This window comes from Pelodiscus sinensis, chromosome 30 (genome assembly GCF_049634645.1).
Source record: "Pelodiscus sinensis isolate JC-2024 chromosome 30, ASM4963464v1, whole genome shotgun sequence".
NCBI classification, from domain to species: Eukaryota; Metazoa; Chordata; order Testudines; family Trionychidae; genus Pelodiscus; species Pelodiscus sinensis.
The window spans coordinates 10720215-10741574 of record NC_134740.1 but is presented as its reverse complement, the minus strand read 5'-3'; the positions used below and the strand labels follow the sequence as shown (position 1 = coordinate 10741574).

The 21360-nt window shown below is 46.6% G+C and overlaps 1 protein-coding gene across 1 annotated transcript in view; it reads right to left on the bottom strand.

Moving 5' to 3' along the window:
* The window catches only part of LOC106732455 (cytosolic phospholipase A2 gamma-like), a 32883-nt gene extending 16326 nt beyond the window's left edge, over positions 1-16557 (bottom strand). The window contains exons 1-8 of the mRNA XM_075912040.1: positions 16363-16557; positions 13196-13352; positions 12735-12851; positions 10895-11037; positions 9894-10092; positions 5702-5819; positions 3940-4080; positions 2097-2150 (exon numbers count right to left, since the gene is read on the bottom strand). Of these exons, the coding sequence (XP_075768155.1) occupies positions 2097-2150; positions 3940-4080; positions 5702-5819; positions 9894-10092; positions 10895-11037; positions 12735-12851; positions 13196-13213 (790 nt within the window). The 5' untranslated portion in view covers positions 13214-13352; positions 16363-16557. The remainder of the gene's footprint in view (positions 1-2096; positions 2151-3939; positions 4081-5701; positions 5820-9893; positions 10093-10894; positions 11038-12734; positions 12852-13195; positions 13353-16362) is intronic.
* Positions 16558-21360: the final 4803 nt, after the last annotated feature.

The following is a 21360-nucleotide window of genomic DNA, read 5'->3' as shown; positions in this document are numbered from 1 at the left end:
CAGTTTGCTGAGCATTTGCTCCTGATGTATGTAAATTAAGTGGGGGCAGAATGTCCCCAAAGGCTAAATCTTTGCGAAATGAGAATGAAGTTCTAATTTGGGATTTCCTCTAACCCAGTGTTTCTCAACCTTTTTTTTTATAAAATATACCTAAAGTACCCAAAGTTTTCAGACACGCTAAATTTTTTTTCTACTATTGCAAAACATTTGCTTAAACAACTTAATTGTGGCTGGGTGAGGGATGAAATTTTTGGGCGTAAAAAGTACAAAAATAATGAAGTGCTGTAAAACTTAAAACAAAAATTCAGTTTTCTCCAAATTTCAGTTGTGTTGACGTACCCCTCCCCCCCAGACTTCTCTTGAGTACCCCTAAGCATATTTGTACTACTGGTTGAGAAACACTCTTCTAAACTGACTATTGCAAAACCACCTAACGGATATGAATTTCATAGTTGCTCAGATTCATAGAGTTTGAGACCAGAAGACTATTAAATTTCTCCCTAATATTTATGGGGCCTTACATTGTCCTATAAAATTAGTGCCCCTGTGTTCATTGGCAGCCAGGAGGGGACCATTTTTTGGGGGGGGGGGAAAGGGGGTTAGATTTTATAATCTTCAGCGACACGCTAATGAAATATTTTTAAAACAAATATTAAGGTAAGGTCCTGTCGACTACCATAGTAAATTCAGAAACTGGGGTTGGCAAATGTCTGTTACATGGCTTCATTGCCACTTGAATGGCTCTTTCACAGGTTCAGTGTTCTGCTAATAAAATAGGTCTAGAAAGGTTTCCCCCTCCCCCCACACCTCCACACACACACTTTTAAGGCCAGGTCTGCACTACTGTTGAACTCATCATAGAATCATAGGGCAGGGAGAGACCTCACGAGTCATCGAGTCCAGCCCCCTGCCCAAAGCAAGAACAACCCCAACTCAAGTATCCCATCCAGGACTTTGTCAAGCTGGAACGTAAAAACTTTAGGGATGGAGATTCCACCATCTCCAGAGTTAACCCATTTCATCACATGACTAGCATCGCTGGAGTCGAGTTACCGCAGCGGTAGAGTACCAGAGTTTGGGGAGCACAATCAGTGGTTGATTTAGCAGGTCTTTACTAGACACTCTAAATCAACCTCTAGGCAATTGATCCCCACGGAGCTGATCTCCCGGTAAGTCTAGACATTAAGACCCAGTGGGCCCGAAATTTCCAGGTGCCCCACTCTGCTATGTATTCTGCGTATGGGGGAGACCAGCCCTGAATTTCTCACAGATGCCCCAGGCCTTCCCCAGTGACCTCAGTGAAACGAATACAGTTGTCTATAGATTGAGCTGTTGCAGAGAATCTGAGAGAATGAAGTACACCTGTGACCAAGTTCCCGCCAATGACACCGAATGATCAGATGATGAGGTGAGACCTGGCAATACAACTTCAATGTGTGCTGAGAAACGGGGGGCGGGGGGGAAAATATGCTGGTTCCTGCCTTTGTGACCTGAAGGAAAATTCCTTCCTGACCCCTTATCCGGTGATCAGCTGGAACTTGTACACAGCTTACTAACAAGACACCTAGAAGGAGGATTCTCAGTACCACCTCCTAGCATCAGCCCACTTCATCTGGCGTCCCACCTCTACATTGCAAAGAAAGGCAATTTGAGTTAAATTACAAGCAGGGGAGGAAATTACTTCCTTGTTCCTCAAGGTGACTAGCCAAGCCCTGAAGTGTGATATTAGATTATACGCAACTCTTTCTAATGTTCATGGAAGTGAGGATCAAACCCTCAGGACAGATTTGAAACTCTCAGCCTTACCTACACTAATTTGGGAATGATTTGGATGACTGGGAATTTTGAAAGTCAAAAAAATAAATGAGATTTGGGTGCTCCGTCTGTTTTTGGCAGCCTTGAAAATCTAATCCATCCACAACTGGCAGATCCCCAGGTACTACCTTACGCTATCGCTAATACAGTGACTATCTGCTGCATCACAGGATCCCTATGGAATAATTGCTACAGAATATTGTGTTAGTTCTTCTATTGGGGGCCTCTTCCAATTCAATAGATGAGCTGGCCCACCCTTCAACACACAGATATTTCAGTACCTATTAGAAATTTCACATTCTCCTTCATGTATCCAAAGATGCTTCCCCATAAACCTGAAAACGAGAAGGAAAAGACTTTACTTATAGCATAGCACATAAAGGCGCCTTTCCCTTTAGACTCCTAGAAACCTAGAGCTAGACGAGACCTCAGGAGGTCATCAGGTCCAGCCCCCTGCCCAAAGCAGGACCAAGCCCAACTCAATCATCCCAGCCAAGGGTTTGTCAAGCCGAGGCTCAAACACCTCTAGGGATGGAGATTCCACCCCCTCCCTAGGGACCCATCCCAGTGCTTCCCCACCCTTCTAGGGAAATAGTTTTTCCTAATATCCAACCTAAACCTCCCCACTGCAACTTGAGCCCATTGCTCCTTGTTCTGTCATTTGCCACCACTGAGAACAGCCTCTCTCCATCCTCTTTGGAACCCCCTTCAGGGAGTTAAAGGCTGCTCCCAAATCCCCCCTCACTCTTCTCTGCTGCAGACTAAACAAGCCCAACTCCCTCAGCCTCTTCTCATAGGTCACGTGCTCCAGACTCCTTATCGTGTTTGTTGCCCTCCGCTGGACCCTCTCCAATGCGTCCACATCCTTTCTGTAGTGGGGGGCCCAGAACTGGACACAATCCTCCAGATGTGGCCTCACCAGAGCCGAATAAAGGGGAATAATCACTTCTCTGGATCTGCTGGCAATGCTCTTCCTAATGCACCCTAATATGCCATTAGCCTTCTTGGCTACGGGGCGCCCATATCCAGGTGTCACCCACAGGAGGCAGCAGGGGGCCAGAAATGGGGACTGGTGCAGCTCTAACCCCATTGGGACAGCAGGGGGCAATGATGGAGAAGGGAAGAACTATCTGCTATACATTAGAAAGAGTCTGTCTGTCTGTCTGTCTCCAGCTGCCCTCCCCCCTTTCATGGACATACCTGCTGCAGCTGCAGCAGCCATGGAGAGGCATTTCTCACCTGGTCGCAAGCTGTTGCAGTGAGAGAGGGCTGGGGTTGTTCTCTCTCCCCCAGACAGCCTGCATCCTGAGCCCCTCACCTCCAGCCCTGCCCAACCCTCCCATCTCCCCAAATGCCTTTTAAGGTGGGTGAGAGGACTGAATTACCCACCTCCCCAATTTATGGGGACATTGCCAACCTGGGCAATGCTGGGTAAATCTCCTAGTAAATTTTTAAAAAAAAGACTAAGAAGCGCAAACATGGGATACTAACTCAGAACAATATGAACGTTCCTGGCTGGGATTTTCAAAGGAGACCATAGGAAGTAGGTGTCCCCATCACACTTGAATTTGATGTAAGGTAAACTCCATAAGGTCCCATGGCTCCTTAGAGCATCCCAACTCTAGTGCAGTCGCTTAGACTTGAGGTCACCTGACTTATTCCTTCACTTCCCATTTCCAGCTTTCACGACCCCGCAGAATTCACTTCCCTTCTTTGTGACTCAGTTGCCTGCTCTGTAAAATGGGCATGTTGATGTGCATGAATTTTTGCAAAGCCTACTGAGAACTGGGGATGGGACATTATCTAAAGGTTAACCCTGCCTCAGGAGGAGCTAAGTGGGTCATGGAAAGGATGGACTAGTGGAAGAAGGTGGAGCAGAGGGACATATGAGTCGATATCCTGAGGGAAGTGAAATAGGGCTGAGTGTATAGAAGAGAGGTTGAGTGGAGGAAGGGAGAAAATCTGGATAGATAGAAGCAGCAGGCAAGAGACTTTGTAACGGGCAACAGACCAACAGGGTCGGTTGACTGGAAACTTTCCAAACAGGTCTATGATGTGTGGTATACCACAGAGGGCCTGCAGCAGAAGACCTAATGGCTAACGATGAGGGGTTGCCGTGCTTACCTTGCAGGTAGCAGATGTCTTTCGCCTTCCTCTCTACTTTCAAATGCCCATCCATGAATTCACTTCCCAAGAACTTGGTGCTCACAAATGCCCCCAGGCCGGGAAAACCAGACTCATGTGGGGTGAATTCAAACCAGGTCTCTGTGAAATCGAGATAAAAAGGACTCTGTCCAGTGGCAGTTTCTTGTTGGCCCCTTCTTGGCTGATGGCAATAATTTTTCAACCCCCCACTGGTGCAATCTGTTTGCTCCACTGACGAATCCCACCTCATTTTTAAGCCTGTTCCTTCACCCATGGTCATTGTCATGCTGTTGTCTATGGTAACCATCTCCATCTGATGTTTCCTTCCCAAGACAGCATCCTTCGATAGCCCAGAATTCTTATGACAATCACAACGGCTCTCGACCCACCCTCCAATCACCCACCCCTAACTCGGACACCAAGGTGGATACAAAACATGACATAAGTCAAATCTAAAAGGGATACATTTAATTACAGAGCTAAGAAACGCAAACATCAATTTTGCACCATTTTCCAAAGTTTTCAAAGGGTACGTCTATGCCACAACACTGTTTTAAAATGCCTAGCACTATTCCAAATTAACTTAGTCCTTGTCTACACAGCAGGCAGTTATTCTGAAATACTGTCAAGCTGGAGACTTCTTACTCCGACTCCTGTAACCCTCATTGTATGAGGAACAAGGGAAGTCGGAGGAAGTGTGCTCTATTTTGAAGTAAGTGCTATGTAGATGCTCCCTATTTCAAAATGAGTTATTTCAAAATAAGCTATGCCATTGATGTAGCGCAATTTGTGTAACTTATTTTGAGTTACGCCCTGCAGTGTAGAACCCCAACTTCTTTTTCCTTTTTCCAACTGCGCAATTTCTCACAAGTGTACTTGGATAGACATTTGTATTGAAAATGTTTTCAAGGTGATTATTGCAACAATTAGGAAAATTATTTATTTAGGGTGTGTTTACACCACACCCTAAACTTAAATTAAAATAGACAATTTGCTGTGTGCAAATGGTGTATGTTATTTCAATTATATTTCAAAATAGCTTATTTCGAAATTTGGTGCATCTACACAGCACCAAATTTAAAAATAATGTGTTATTTTGAGTCATCCATTACCCTCATGGAATGAGGGCTACAGGAATGCCAAAATAGCACACCTGATATTTTGAAAAATATTTCGAAATGACGGGCATGTTTAAAGGACGCGGAGTAGCTATTTTGGGATACTTCCAGCATCCCGAAATAGCCCCGATATCTAGATGTACCCTTACTGACAAAAAGCCTTTTTTTGGAAAATGGAGAATGTTAAGGGATTAACAAAAAGAGTATCAATAAAAAGATGTGACTGAAAATCATAAAATCATATTAGAGAAAAGAGAAAAAAGAGAGAGAGAGAGAGAGAGAGAACATTTTTAGACTAAAAATTACTTAGTTACATTTCATTCCACTCTATTAAATCTCCACCAAGAAGCGCTTATTATAGGAGAAATAGAATCACAAGTATTTATTCTTCCATATAGAACAGGAAATTTCAGACATTTTTTTTTTCATAGAATACTAGGACAGGAAACAACGTCAGAAGGAATCGAATTCAGCTCCCTGCCCAAAGCAGGACCAACCCCAAATCAAGCAACCCAACCAGGGCTTTGTCAAGAGGGGTCTTCAAAACCTCTAGGTATGGAGATTCCACCCCCTCCCTAGGGAACCCATTCAAACTAATAACACTGTTGTCTTATTTTTTTTACCTGGGCTGTTTTCACCTTCCTTATGCAATTTGTTCTCTTCAACTGCAGCATAGATGGGATACGGATTTGTCCCACATGTGGCGGCGTCCTTGTGGTCAGATAACTTCGTCTGATCATGCTGGGAAGGTAACGGTTAGGGTGGAAAGACGTGTTTTGGCGAAGTTCCCAGCAATTTGTCCCTGACTAATTAGTTCACGCAAGGAATTAGAAAGACTCTTTTCTCCTGAAGCGACGAGGAGTCCTGTGGCACCTTATAGACTAACTGAAGTGTAGGAGCATAAGCTTTCGTGGGCAAAGACCCACTTCGTCAGATGCATGTGCACATGCATCTGACGAAGTGGGTCTTTGCCCACGAAAGCTTATGCTCCTACACTTCAGTTAGTCTATAAGGTGCCACAGGACTCCTCGTCGCTTTTGCAGATTCAGACTAACACGGCTACCCCTCTGATTCTTTTCTCCTGAGACCATCATCACCTTTGTGATTATTCCCTCATTCTAATATGGACACAAAAACAGAGTCATTGAATCCTAGGGCTGGAGGAGACCTCAGGAGCCATCGAGTCCAGCCCTCTGCCCAAAGCAGGACCAACCCCAACTCAATCAACCCAGCCAGGGCTTTGCCAAGCCAGAACTTAAACACCTCTAGGGATGGAGATTCCACCACCTCCCTAGGGAACCCATCCCAGTGCTTTCCCACCCTCCTGGGGTATGTCTAGACTACATGCCTCTGTCGAAAGAGGCACGTAAAATAGGCTACCCAACATAGTCAATGAAGTGGGGATTTAAATAGCTCCGGCTTCATTAAAATAAACATGGCCGCCGCGCTTTGCTGGCTCAGCTGATCGTCGGCACAGCGCATGAATCAAGATGTGGATCAGTTGACAAGGGAAGCCTTTGTTGACTGCCCCTGTTAACCTCATTTCACAAGGCATAAGGGAGTGGGTGTCAAAGGTTTCCCTTGTCGACTGATCCGTGTCTTGACTCGCGCGCTGTGCTGACGATCAGTTGAGCCGGCACAGCGCAGCGGCCGTGTTTATTTTAATGAAGCCGGGGATATTTAAATCCTTGCTTCATTGACTATGTCGGGTAGCCTATTTTACATGCTTCCTTCGGCAGAGGCATGTAGTCTAGACATACCCCTAGTGAAATAGGTTCTCCTAATAGGTCTCCTACCTAGACCTCCCCCACTGCAACTTGAGCCCATTGCTCCTTGTTCTGCCATCTGTCACAACTGAGATTAAAGAGACTAGGACTTTTTAGCTTGGAAAAGAGGAGACAAAGTGGGATAGGATAGAGGTCTATGAAATCATGAGTAGTGTGGAGAAAGTGAATAAGGAAAGGTTATTTATTTGTTCCCATAATATAAAAACTAGGATGGTTGCCAACCATCAGTAAATTTATGGACACTCCGTAATAAATTAGTTGAAATTGGGCATGTCCATAAAGTCTGTAAATAATTTAGGTGCCCGTAAATTTCATAAAAGTTCAATAAAATTTCAAAAAACAGTAATTATTCTATAGCAATTACATTTCTTCTGTGCTGCTTCAGCCATTTTACTGCGGAACAGCAGAAATTGGATGTTTTTGTTGTTTGGTTGTCAGTGTTTGGATGTAAGATCACAAAATGGAAAACTTCTAGGACCATGACTAACTAAATGAAAGTGAGTTAAATAGCATATTGTTCTTGTGATGTATGAATGACAACAATTATTTTTCACTTTTGGTCATTTATGTCATCTTAATATAGTATAAAAATTATGTCTGTAAAAAAATGTGTCTGTCTGTAAACTTTTTCCATTTTGTCCGTAAATTAAAAGTCTGTGGGGTGGCAACCTTTACTAGGGGCCACCAAATGGGCAGCAAGTTTGGAACAAATAAAGGGAAGTTCTTCACACAGTGCACTGTCAACCTGTGGAACTCCTTGCCTGAGGAGATTGTGAAGGCTAGGACTATAACAGGGTATATAGAAGAACTGGATAGATTCATGGAGTCCATTAATGGCTATTAGCCAAGATGGGTAAGGAGTGGTGTCCCCAGCCTCTGTTTGTCAGAGGGTGGAGATGGATGGCAGGAGAGAGATCACTTGATCATTTCCTGTTCAGTTCACTCCCTCTGGGGCACTTGGTGTTGGCCGCTATCAGCAGACGGGGTGTTGGGCTGGATGGACCTTTGGCCTCACCTAGTATGGCCATTCTTATGTTCTTATGTTCTAACCTCTGTCCATCCTCTCTGGAACCCCCCTGCAGGAAGTTGAAGGCTGCTCTCAAATCCCCCCTCACTCTTCTCATCTGCAGACTAAAACCCTAAGTATTTGCAGTCCATGGTGGAGACTTTCAAATGGGCCTAAGCAGCTTTTTGTACATCCCATGGGTCTAAATCAGAGCAGGTTTATCTGTTCCAGCTAGGAATTACATTTACAGCTGCAGTGGAGACATCTTCTGAGCACCCTCAAAATTAACAGGATCTAGGGAGCAGCACAGCCAGGTAATTTGGGGGCAAATATTAATCCAACTGAAAATTCATTTTCAGAGTATCACATATAGTAGCCCAATGTTTGTGACTCTGTAACGCTGTAGTATTACGTGTTGCCTCTGGGAGGCACTGTTGCCTCCTGCCATGGAGCTCGGCTGACTTCTGCGCCACTCAGCTGGGCCGCCACGGTAGAGCAAGTGGTGCAAGCGGCCGTTTGGGCTCCGTGCTCCCCATGCAGGAGGGGGAGAAGAGAAAGAAAAGGAGGGACAGGAGGGGGAGAAGAGAAAGAGAGACTAAGGCTATGTCTAGACTGCAAGCCTCTTTCGAAAGAGCCTCTTTCGAAAGAGAGCGTCTAGACTGCATGGAGAAATTTCGAAAAAGCGGCTTGCTTTTTCGAAAGAAGCATCCAGTGAGTCTGGATGCTCTCTTTTGAAGAAGCCCTATTTACATTGAAGAACGCCTTCTTTCGAAAGAGGAACTTTCGAAAGAAGGCGTTCTTCCTCGTAAATTGAGGTTTACCGCCATCGAAAGAAAAGCCGCGTTCTTTCGAATTAATTTCGAAAGAACGCGGCTTGAGTCTGGACGCAGGGGACGTTTTTTCGGGAAAAGGCTACTTTTCCCGAAAAAACCCCTGAGTCTGGACACAGCCTAAGTGAGAGGCAGGAGACAGAGAACTGAGAGAGAGGGGGAGAGACAGTAGGATGAGGGGAGAGAGAGTGAGACGGAGCGAGACACCAAGGCTCAGGAGAGAAGACCAAAATAGAAAGGGAATAGGACATGGAGGAGAGACCTGAAAATCCCATTTTATGACGGTCTAATTGGCTAGTTGAAAATATTTGGGAATTCAGGTCAAAATTGGCGAGAACAAATGGCCATTTGAGAACAAACGGAAAACAAGAAGTTCCAAGGGCTAATTTTGTAAACTTGGCAATGACAAATTTCCATTGTGTTTTCATTTTGAAAGGGCATTCTGTTTCAAAAATTCACTAATTTAAAACAAAGAAGTTTTTTAGAAGTCCAAAAATGACCTGAAACCAATTTTAAAAAAGAGAAAAATAATAGTTTTGGGCAGAATAAAATTGGAGGAAAAACACCGGTGATTTAAAAATTGTCAGAGAGGGAGAACTTTCCACAACCAGGGATGTCCCTGAGGGCATTTGCCCCCAGATGGTGAATATATAGTTTCGTGGACAGCCACACTAGCCAATCATACGTAAAGTATGGGCCCAATTTAAATAATCGCCGCTTCATTTAAATTTACATGGCTGCTGCGCTGAGCCGACAAACAGCTGTTTGTCGGCTCAGCGCGATAGTCTGGACGTGCAGGTGGCGACATCAAAGGTATTTGTCGACCACCCAGGTATCCCTCCTGTGATGAGGTTTACCTGGGTGGTCAACAAATACCTTTGATGTCGCCACCCGCGCATCCAGACTATCGCGCTGAGCCAACAAACAGCTGATCAGCTGTTTGTCGGCTCAGCGCAGCAGCCATGTAAATTTAAATAAAGCGGCGATTATTTAAATCGCCGCTTCATTTTCCTATGTCTGGTAGCCTAATCTACGTGCCTCTGGCGACAGAGGCATGTAGTCTAGACGAACAGAAAGAAAGAAAGAAAGAAAGAAAGAAAGAAAGAAAGAAAGAAAGAAAGAAAGAAAGAAAGAAAGAAAGAAAGAAAGAAAGAAAGAAAAGTGAGGCCACTTGATACATCCACCAACCCACCTGCTCCAGTTCTTTAGAGACACAGAAAGAGGCCCAGACATCTGTCAGAGAGAATAGTTCATCTTCCGCTGCCCGGCTCACATCAGCCAATGCCTGTTGAAGATCCCATGAAGTACTGGAAAGTGTCTCACACAGGCGTTTTTCCAAGTCCTGCACGTTCTCACTCCAGTCCTTCTCTTTGTAGAGGGTGGACATGCACCTAGTTAATGAACCAGAAGACACATGGCTGAGTTAAGGGACTAGAATGGGGAATTCCCATCCTCCTAGTCTTCTTACCTTTTATTTTTAATAGAGGGAATTCTCCTGATTGTCCTGCCCTTGTAACAAATCAACGACCATGTGCTTATCCCCTAAGAGCCTCTGCTGAAAGCTAAGACCCTGCCACACTGATCAAGAGAGAAACTCTACTTAGGAAGTAACAATCCATTTCACACATCCAAAACGGGAAACGACTGTCTAGGAAGGAGTCCTGAAGAAAGGGATTTAGGGGTCAGAGTGGACCACAAGCTAAGTATGAGTCAACTTTGGCTTTGCATCACTTTGCTTCCTTTTCCTGTCCTGTTTACTTCACAGTGACTTAAGACAGTGATTGCAATGGAAGTCAAAGGACCAGTCACGTCGGGCTCATCTGGCGTGGAATCACAGGTGTGGCTGCAGCCTGTGTAGACACGGCCACGATAGCTTACACCAAGCTACCACAAGTGACCATTGCAGTCCTGATCTCAATGAGGGGGGTGGAGGGGTGTTGGCAATCTCCTACAGTCCACGCTATTGCCCCCGAGCATCACTGCCATCAGATCCCGAGTGAGGGAGGTTACCGTTTGCTCTGGTACGTCAATGCATGCTCCATCACTCTGTCCCCCCGTCACAGTGTGGACACACCCCTACGGGCTTTTGAAATCTCACCCATCAGGCACTGAAAATGTCCAGAGCTGGACAGGAGACCCCCAACTCTGTGCAAGAAAACTGGCTCATTCTCACGTCAATTGGTGAGCACCTACCAAGTGGAACCCGACACCCCGCACAGATACATGACGGCATCCAGCAGACCCTGTTTCTTCATCTCCACCAAGGTGCCCATAAGGGCGATCGTGGCTCGTAGGCCCCCGCCCGATCCTAGGATGGCGATATTGGGCATGTGAGCCTGGGGGAGAGAAAAACGGAATAGAATTGCTGAGGCTTCTGGGCTATTCAGCCTTTTGGACAGATCCATTCAAGACATTCACAGAGAGACTCTCAAGTTAAGAACATCAGAATGGCCACATTGGGTCAGATGAAAGGTCCAGCTAGCCCAGTGTCCTGTCTGCCAACAGTGGCCAATACCGGATGCCCCAGAGGGAATGAACGGAACAGGGAATCATTAAGTGATCCAACCCCTGTTGCCAGCTTCTGACAAAGGGATGCTGGGGATACCTTTTCTACCCATCCTGGCTAATAGCCATTGATGGACCTAACCTCCATAACTTTTTCTAGCTCTTTTGTTGAACCCTGTTAAAAGCCTTGGCTTTTGTAGCATCCTATGGCATGTTGCTCCACATGTGTGTTGCATGAAGAAAAACGTAATTTTTTCTTCATTTGAAACCTGCTACCTATTAATTTCCCCTAGTTCTTATGTTAGGGGAACAAGTAAATAACTTTTCCTTATTCACTTTCCCCACACCAGTCGTGATTTTATAGACGCCCAAGACTTGTTTGCCTTATGCTCAGAAGCATTCCTTATCGGGCGTGTAATCATCAGTTTCCCATGTGAAGTCAAACGTAAATGCAGCGTATCCTGCATTTTCAACCACAATCGCACTGTGGGAGCCAAGTATCCATGGGGCTCTTTGGAACTTGGGGCCTTTAAAATTGGTCGCACCAACCAACAAACCAAGATCAGCATGTTCAAAAGGGGTGCAGAAAAATACTTAGAAGATATTTCAAAGGAACCTAAGCAGTGCCTGACTCCCATTGATTTTCACTGGACTTGAAATTTAGTTCAAACTTATTAGATCTTTTTATTGCCCTCCATATTTTTATCCCTAGGTCTCCAAGGTTCACAGGAGCAGTGTTGTTTGAACAAACGTGTAGCATGCAAGCATGATCATTTGTTTCCAAAAACTCATGACATACAATTGCTTAAGAAATAACATTTTTTTCCCATCAACATTTGGTTTTGTTTTTGGAGGGCCTAAAAAAATGAAGGGGGATTGTCCAGGCCCATGAACCTTGAACACCGAAACATGCTGAGACTCCCTCCCTTGAACTGAAGGATGAATACTGTGAAGGGGAAGATGTTCCCCGGTATGTCAGGTCGACAAGAGCTCATATCCCTTCCTTTTTGAGGATGAGTCAGGATTCTAGAACTTTCCTCCTCTGTCACCACCATGTCAGGGAATGGTGCTAAGCAGCAGTAGTTGGCTTTTATCCCCTGTGCAGCTCCATCAGCAGAGGGGGATATGATACATGTAGGAAGTGATCTGTCACTGATATCTTACTGTATATTTTAGAAATGCGTGTCCTTCCATCCGTCCGTCTGTTAGTCTGTTTGTTCAAGAACTCTTCCTACACGGTAGGAGCTAGGGCCACCGAATTTGGTAGGCAGCTCCCTCTTATCATAACTGAAAGCAAGGCCAAGGTTTGGTTGTGCCAGGACAATGGGATGTGCCTGGAATGGGATTGTGTCTTATAAAATGAAAAAGGAGGGGTCTGACAGGAAGGACAGTTTTACTGCAGAATGACCACAGGGGGCTAGAGATGGGGGAGGAATGGAGAAAGGAGCAGCTATCTATTCTGTATATGAGAGATTTTGTCTGCTTCCTTGTGTGTCTATCCTCCAGCCAGGACATGATGGACCACTACCTTATCACAGGTAATACCAAGTCTCTTCAGGCACTCCAGGACTTTTGCCTTTCTGTTCCTGGTGGCTTCTTTCTCCCCCTCCGAGAGCTCATGGGAAAGTCGGACACTTGTGTCATCCTGCCAAAAATAAAGTAAAATGTCAGTTATCTATCTCATCTCTCCAAAACTTGCCATAGACTGGACAGGTGGGGACTGTGTGCAGCGAACACCAGTTCCTCTGAGGTTTTCCAGAATTCACTTTTTGTATTTGCAGCATGACCGTATCTAGAAATCTCAGCCAAGGTCACAGGTAAATCTGGGCAAATGACCGATACTTTGGTTCACTGGACGTGCTAAGAAATTGGGAAATTAGAATGGATTCGGGCCAAAGCCACTCCAAAAATTCCAGAAAAGGTCCCTCAAATTGAAATAAATCTCCTTTTGGTAAAACTAAACAAGTTTCTGTAAGAGAAATATCATACCTTGCTCATCTGAGGCATTTTCAAAGCTTTTTCCAGATATCCCTGTAGAGCTCTTGGTGATATGGAATTCTTTCTTGGGTGGCAAATAAACTTTTCAGAGAGTGCTTAGCCAGGAGGACCAGGTCAATTTCTAACAGCTGCTTTCTTCTCTATGTGCCTTTCTTCTCTATGTTCAGTAGGAAGTGCGATGTCTAAAGGAATCTAGTTAGGAGCTGAAATCCTAGTGAATCTCGTCCTGGAAATGTAAAAGAAAACAAGTTAACATGCAGCTTGGTTGGTTTAGAGGTTCCACTTCCACAGGCAACCTTTGGAACTCCTTGCCAGAGGATGTTGCGAAGACCAGGACTTTAAGGATATGTCTATACTGCAACACTATTTTGAAATAACATAGTCTGTGTCTACACAGCAGGCAGCTATTTCGAAATAGTGTCAAAACACTGTCAAGCTAGAGGACTTCTTACTCTGACTCCTATAACCCTCATTGTATGAGGAATAAGGGAAGTCAGAGGAAGAGTGCTCTATTTCGAAATAAGTGCTGTGTAGACACTCCCGATTTTGAAATAAGCTATTTTCGACGTAAAATATGCAATTAACGTAGCTCAATTTGCATAGCTTATTTCGGGTTCAGCTGTGCAGCATAGATGCACCCTAGCAGGAGTCAAAAAAGAGCTAGATAAATTCATGGAGGTTAGGTCCATCAATGGCTGATAGCCAGGATGGGCAGCGATGTCGTCCCTAACCTCTGTGTGTCAGAGGTTGGAAATGGGCGACAGGGGAGGGATCACGTGAGGATTCCCTGTTCTGTTCACGCCCTCTGGGGCACCTGGCATTGGCCACTGTGGGCAGAGAGGACACTGGGATAGATGGACCTTTGGTCTGACCCCGTCTGGCCGTTCTTATCTTTTTATGTTCTTTCCACAAATAGATGAGAGAGAAAAAAATGTTGGTGTCGAATTAGGTTCAGATTTAAAACGAACAAACAAAAAACAGGAACAACATTTCTCTCCTGCTGCACCACAAAGTGCTGACGGTCTGGGTTCCCAAACCTGCCCTTCCGATCAAGTGCATTTATGGCGGGAGAGGGAGATGGGGGTGTATGCAGAGCGCCAGATGACCAGAGAGATGTATTGATCGGTGTGGTGTGTGTTATTGTGACCCAAAGAAGAAAAGGCTTGATTAAAAGCTTCAAGTGAGAGCAAAGAGCTAGGAAGATAGATGCAGTCCCAGGACCCGGTGTGGAGCCTGTAACTCAGCGGCCAAGGGGGAAACCCGACATTCAGTTTCAACGTTACTGTCCTGGGTAAAGTTAGCGGAGGGCAGAGTCACCGGAAGCCAGACAGCAGACTGGTTATATAGATATCAGTTCTGGCCCTGGAGGGCTCCGGGTAGCATTGTAGCTACTAAGACGCCAAACCTCCACCCCATTGAAAACACCCCTAGTCAGCTCCATCCCCACATAGCATTCAGCCCAGATCTGCCCAATACCTGCAGCCCTGGATCACACACACACACACACACACAAATCACAGTGAAATTGTGAACTTCCCCACGCCTGCGCTAGCAGTCCTCAGAGCAGGCAGATTGGCCTCACGGAGCATACTGACCAGACAAATAGAAATGGGCCTGTCAGAATTAGGACTGGGAAAAACTTAAAAAACAACAAATGGGTCTGGTAGCATCTTAAAGACTAACACAGAATGGCTGTGTCTAGACTGGCCAGTTTTTCCGCAAAATCAGCCACTTTTCCGGAAAAACTTGCCAGCTGTCTACACTGGCCGCTTGAATTTCCACAAAAGCACTGACGATCTACTGTAAGAAATCAGTGCTTCTTGCAGAAATACTATGCTGCTCCCGTTCAGGCAAAAGTCCCAGGCGAAAATGGCAATCGGGGCTTTTTTGCGGAAAAGCGCATCTAGATTGGCACAGACGCTTTTCCGCAAAAGGAGCTTTTTCGGAAAAGCGTCCGTGCCAATCTACATGTGCTTTTCCAAAAATGCTTTTAATGGAAAACTTTTCCATTAAAACCATTTCCGGAAAATCATGCCAATCTAGACGCAGCCAATGGAGATGGTATCATGAGCTTTCATGGGCACAGCCCACTTCTTCAGATGACGGGAGTGTTAGAAGTCCAGATCCAAGAATAAATAAGAGAAGGAGGGAGAGGGGGAGAAGGAAAAAAAGAGAAAGAGAAAAAAAAAGGAGGAGAGGAAGAAAAAAAAGAGACACAGTGAGTAGATAATTAACCAACCAACCATCAAATGAAGGTGCTAATGGTTCTTATCAACCTCTTGTAACTATTTGAACTATCTACTCACTGTCTTTCTTTTTTTTTCTTCCTCCCATCCTTTTTTTTCTCTTCCCTCCACCTTCATCCCCAGTCCTTCTCTTATTTATTCTTGGATCTGGCCTTCTAACACTCTGGTCATCTGAAAATGTGGGCTGTGCCCACGAAAGCTCCTGTTACCACCTACATGTTGTCTGTAAAGTGCTACCTGACTAATTTTTGTTTTTTAAGTTTTTCCTGTTACAGACTAACTCGGCTACCCCTCGGAAGAATGATTATTGAGAGGCGAGTTACAGAGAAAGTAGATTTCCTGGAGAATGAGTGTGTTAATCTAAAAAAATATCCCAGAACAGGGCAGCTAGACATCTTCTGCCCACTGCAGAGAGCAGAAGGGAAGGAGCAGAAAAGGGACAGCAGAGGGTGGGTGGGGAAGGGGCGGCTATACTGTATAATGGGCACTAGGGGGCAGCAGAGGGTGGGTGGGGAAGGGGCGGCTATACTGTATAATGGGCACTAGGGGGCAGCAGAGGGTGGGTGGGAAAGGGGCAGCTATACTGAATAATGGGCACTAGGGGGCAGCAGAGGGTGGGGTGGGAAAGGGGCAGCTATACTGTATAATGGGCACATGAATGACCCCACATCGATTTAAGTCAATACTTGGTTTAAAATAATATTTTGGTCGACTTTGAGAGCCCTATGGCCTATTTTGGGCATCATGGGTGACCTGCTATTCCCCCAAGGGCCCAGCGATTCTTAAGGGGACCCGGCTCCCAGCCCCTGTTGCTACTGGAAGATCCCAACCCCTGGACGATAAAGTTAGCAGAGACTTTCATCTCCCATGCCAGGCACTTGTAGCTTCACTTGTCTCCTTGCATGTACTCACAGGAAGATGTGTGGTTCTCTGGCGTTCGTGGGCCATGCAGCGCAGTCGTGAATGGAACTGAAGTCTGTCCCGTCTTTTTCCTGCTCAGTAAAATTCGTTGCAGACCTTCCTCTTCGTCTCGGCTGACAGCCTCCTCGTGCCTCCCCGCTGCTTCCCCCGTCGTGACAGTCTGTGTCTGACACTTCCCCTTTTTTAACCTGCTAGAGGGTTTGTTTTGCTTTTCCCTGTCTGCTGCTACCTCTCATAGAATCACCGAATCCCAGGGCTGGAAGAGTCCTCAGGAGTCATTGAGTCCAGCCCCCTGCCCAAAGCAGGACCAACCCCAACTCAATCATCCCAGCCAGGGCTTTTTCACACCAGGACTTAAACACGTCTGGGGATGGAGATTCCACCCCTCCCTAGGGAACACATCCCTGTGCTTTTCCTAATATACAACCTAGACCTCCCCCACTGCATGTTGAGCCCATTGCTCCTCGTTCTGCCATCTGCCACCACTGAGAACAGCCTCTCTCCATCCTCTTTGGGACTCTAATTCAGGGAGTTGAAGGCTGCTCTCAAAGCCCCCCTCACTCTTCTCTTCTGCAGACTAAACAAGGGCATGTCTACACTAGCCACTGTAGTTCGGACTAGGGTGGCTAATGCAGTCATTCGAACTTGCAAATAAAGCCTGGGATTTAAATATTCCCGGCTTCATGTGCATGTTCCCGGGAGCCACCGTTTTTAAATGCCCGGTAGTTCGAACTACCTGTCCGCGGCTACACATCACACGGGCTAGGTAGTTTGAACTGAAGCTCCTAATTTGAACTACCGTTATTCCTCCTGCAATGAGGTGTAACTGTAGTTCGAATTAGGAGCTTTAGTTCGAACTACCTAGCCCGTGCTGCGTGTAGCCGCAGGCAGGCAAGTAGTTTGAACTATGGGCATTTAAAAATGGCAGTGCCTGGGAACATGCAAATGATTACATTAGCCACTCTAGTTTGAACTAGGGTGGCTAGTGTAGACTTACCCCAAGTCCAAATCCCTCAGCCTCTCCTCATAGGTCATGTGCTCCAGCCCCCTCATCATTTGTGTTGCTCTCTACTGGACCCTCTCCAATGTGTCCACGTCCTTTCTGTAGTGGGGGGCCCAGAACTGGACACAATACTCCAGATGTTGCCTCACCCGTGCCAAATAAAGGGGAGTAATCACTTATCTAGACATACTGGAAATGCTCCTCTTAATACAACCTAAGATGCCATTTGCCTTCTTGGCTACGAGGGCGCCCTGTTGACTCATCTCCAGCTGCTCATCCACTGTATCCCCAGGTCCTTTTCTGCAGAACTGCTACTTAGCCAGTCGGCCCCCAGCCTGTAACCATACTTGGGATTCTTCTGTCCCAAGTGCAGGACTCTGCACTTGTCCTTACTGAACCTCATCAGATTTCTTTCGGCCCAATCTTCTAAGCTGTCTAAGTCACTCTGGGCCCTATCCCTGCCCTCCAATGTATCTACCTCTCCACCAGGGAAGTGGGGCTGAGGGCCCATGTTGTCCCATTCTGCCTGTTTGTTCCCATGGGATATGAGAAGTGAAATTATAGTAAAGAACATTTGCAGGTGAAGTTGCATCTCTACGTGCATCTTTCTCCCGCACTCTCTTCGGGATTTGGATGTCATAGAATCTCAGGGCTGGCTGCGACCTCAGGAGTCATCGAGTCCAGACCCCTGCCCAAAGCAGGACCAACCCAACTCAATCCTCCCAGCCAGGGCTCTGCTGCTGAACAGTCATGCTGACAGAGAGGGAGAAATGGGGGGTGAGAGGCGGAGACACCAGGGACCAGACAGCCTCAGATGGCACGTGCTAGGTGGCTCCTTCTACCTGAAGTGCTGCCCCTTTCAGGAACCAGTGGACCCTCCCTCACGTTTTCCCAAGGCCTGGCGAAGTCTTCTGCCCAGTCTCAATCTCCTTCCTGGCAATTCATGTTTTCTGAAACGTCACACATTTGAGCTCACCCCGGAGCCCTCTGGAGTCCTGCTGCTCCTTCTTCTCCCCCAAATGAGTGGTCCTTGCCCCGGTGTCGTTCGATGTCTTGACATTGGCCAAGAGCCGGTGGCTGCGATTCGAGGACCGGGAAATAGGCACAGAGACCGTTGCCGGTGTCGGAACACGCAGGCGTCTTAGCTTCTCCCTCATCCCTGAGGGAAGGCCTGGCCTGATTCAGCGGCTCCGTTTTCCTTCTCAACGGGCTCTCCGAAGGGCGGCAGGCCATCTATCAGCTCCCTTCACCTGCCAAGGTCGCTGCTCTAATGTGTCTTTCTCGAAACCAGATCCACCTGGAGGGCCATGGCTGGTGGGACTGTTCAGCATCTCTGCTGGCCCCCCACAAATCTCTGGAGGGACCTTTTGTCCACTACCTGAATGGCCTTGCCTTGTTCGATGCCTATGCTAGGAGCTCTCTCTTTGGAGGTGGCCTTCAACCTACTGCCTCTTAGGGTACGTCTAGACTACAAGCCTCTTTCAAAAGAGATCGTCTAGACAGCCACAAGACTTTCGAAAAAGCGATCCGCTTTTTCAAAAGAGCGCACCCAGGCAATCTGGATGCTCTCTTTCGAAAAAGCCCTGTTTGCGTTCAAGAACGCCATTTTTCGGGAGAGCTCTTTTGAAAAAAGCCATTCTTTCTTGTAAAAGTAGGTTTACCAATATTGAAAAAACCACCGTGTTCTTTCGATTTAATTTTGAAAGACTGCGACAGCTGTCTACATACCCCAGACCCGACCCATTTAAGAAAAAACTCCGTAGTCTAGACACACCCTTAATGTCAACAAATAGTCCAGGCCAGCCATTTTCAAATGCTTTGTCTCATGACCCAATTGAAAATCATTGATGACGCAACCCAACATAGTTTGACAAGAGTGTGGGCTCTGGGGCAGGGCTGAGGAGGGGAGCTTTGGGGTGCAGAGGGGGCTCCGGCTTTAGGGGGATCAGGGTTGGGACAGAGGAGGGCTGATCTTGAGCAGCTAATGGTCAACGGTGCAGCGGGGGAAGGGGGAAGGGAGGGGAGCCTAAGGCAGCTTCCTGCCTCTCCCAGCCCCACAGACCATGCTGCCTCCCCCCCCCCCCAGAGGCAGCCAGCAGCAGGTTCCCAGCCAATGGGAGTGCGGAGCTAGTGGGGCAGTGCATGGAGACTTGAGTGCTCACCCCTCCCACCAATGAGCCGGGCCTGGTGCCGACCACTTCTGGGGCGCAATGCAGCCTGTGGTGCCAGGACAGCTAGGGAGCTCCCTTAGCCCCCTTTCTGCTCACCTGATCTACCTGCAGCACCGAGCTCCAGCACCCGACATCCTGACACCCAGCGCTGGGTCACGACCCCTAGTTTGGAATCCACTTCTCTATGGGGCTTCCTTCCCATCACCGAAAACCAGGGCAATGACCCCGCACAGTTTTCCTTCAGTGGTGCAGTCCTGAAGAGGTCAACGTTTGGGGGCAGGGACTTAGGAATAAAGCTTCTGGGCTGTGTCTAGACTGGGAAGTTTTTCCGCAAAATCATCTGCTTTTCCGGAAAAACTTGCCAGCTGTCTACACTGGCCGCTTGAATTTCTACAAGAACACTGACGATCTCATGTAAGATTATCAGTGTTCTTGCGGAAATACTGTGCTGCTCCCGTTTGGGCAAAAGCCCTCTTGCACAAATCATTTGCACAAGAGGGCCAGTGTAGACAGCCCAGGACTGTTTTGCGCAAAAAAGCCCTGATGGCGAAAATGGTGATCGGGGCTTTTTTGCGCAAAAGCGCGTCTAGATTGGCACGGACGCTTTGCGGCAAAAAGTGCTTTTGCAGAAAAGCATCCTGCCAAACTAGACGCGTTTTTCCGAAAACGCTTTTAACGGAAAACTTTCCATTAAAAGTATTTCTGGAAAATCATGCCAGTGTAGACGTAGCTCTGGAGTTTATTAATGATAGGTAATGGTGTGACTCCTTCCTCCCATACTGCTGAGTTCTTTTCCCACAGCAGCTATTTCTATATTTGATCCCACTGTACGAGATGCTTCCCTTTCCATTTTACCCACCAAGAAGACACCTTCCTTATTTTCAACCCCCTCAGCATGAATGGGAAGACACTTCCCCTTTATTTTTCTTTCTCAGCTGGGTGATTACAACATCACATACACAGACAAGCAAAACCACACAAAAACTCATTAGCAAGCATAACTGAACGCAGGAATTTCTCAGTCACAGCACGCATCCCACAGTCCTTGTTACCTACATGAGGTACTTGATCTTCATTTCCTTCCACCCGTAAGGTCTAAAGGCTTCGTCCTTTCTGTCGTCCTTTGTATGTTCTCTAGAGCCACCTGCTAAATGCCATCTGTAGCCTTTTATTTTATTTAAAGTGAATTTTGTAATGGGGTGTTTCTCCTCTTGGGTTTGGCTCTGCTGTGGCTTCGGTTTCAATCCGAGATCAGGTCAACACGAAAGGGGAAGGTCGAATCAAGATACGCAAGTCCAGCTATGTTACTTATGTACCTGGAATTGATGTATTTTGATTTGATTTTCGTCCCCACAATGGGAGGCCATCCGGAGAAAACACTCCCATCGGCTTCCCTTACCCCCTCGCAGGAGCAAGAGTACTGGCTGCTGATTGGAGCAACCTCCAAATTTGATTTAGTGGGTCTTAACTAGACCCCCTAAATCAAACTCTGGAAGATTAATCACAGCAGCATCAATCTTCCCCAGAGTGTAGACACGGCCTTAGCGGAGTGCAAGTCACCTTGGCTACTTGCTTCATGGTTAGAGTCTCTAGGAACAGATAAAGACCCAGGGTAGAGACCACACCCCTATTTTCAAGTACAAGTTCTATCTGCTTTACAAGCTTTAGTAAAGTTGCGAGGAGTCCTGTGGCACCTTATAGACTAACCGAAGTGTTGGAGCATAAGCTTTCATGGGCAAAGACCCACTGTCAGATGCATGCATGCACCCACTTTGACATGTGTCTGACGAAGTGGGTCTTTGCCCACGAAAGCTT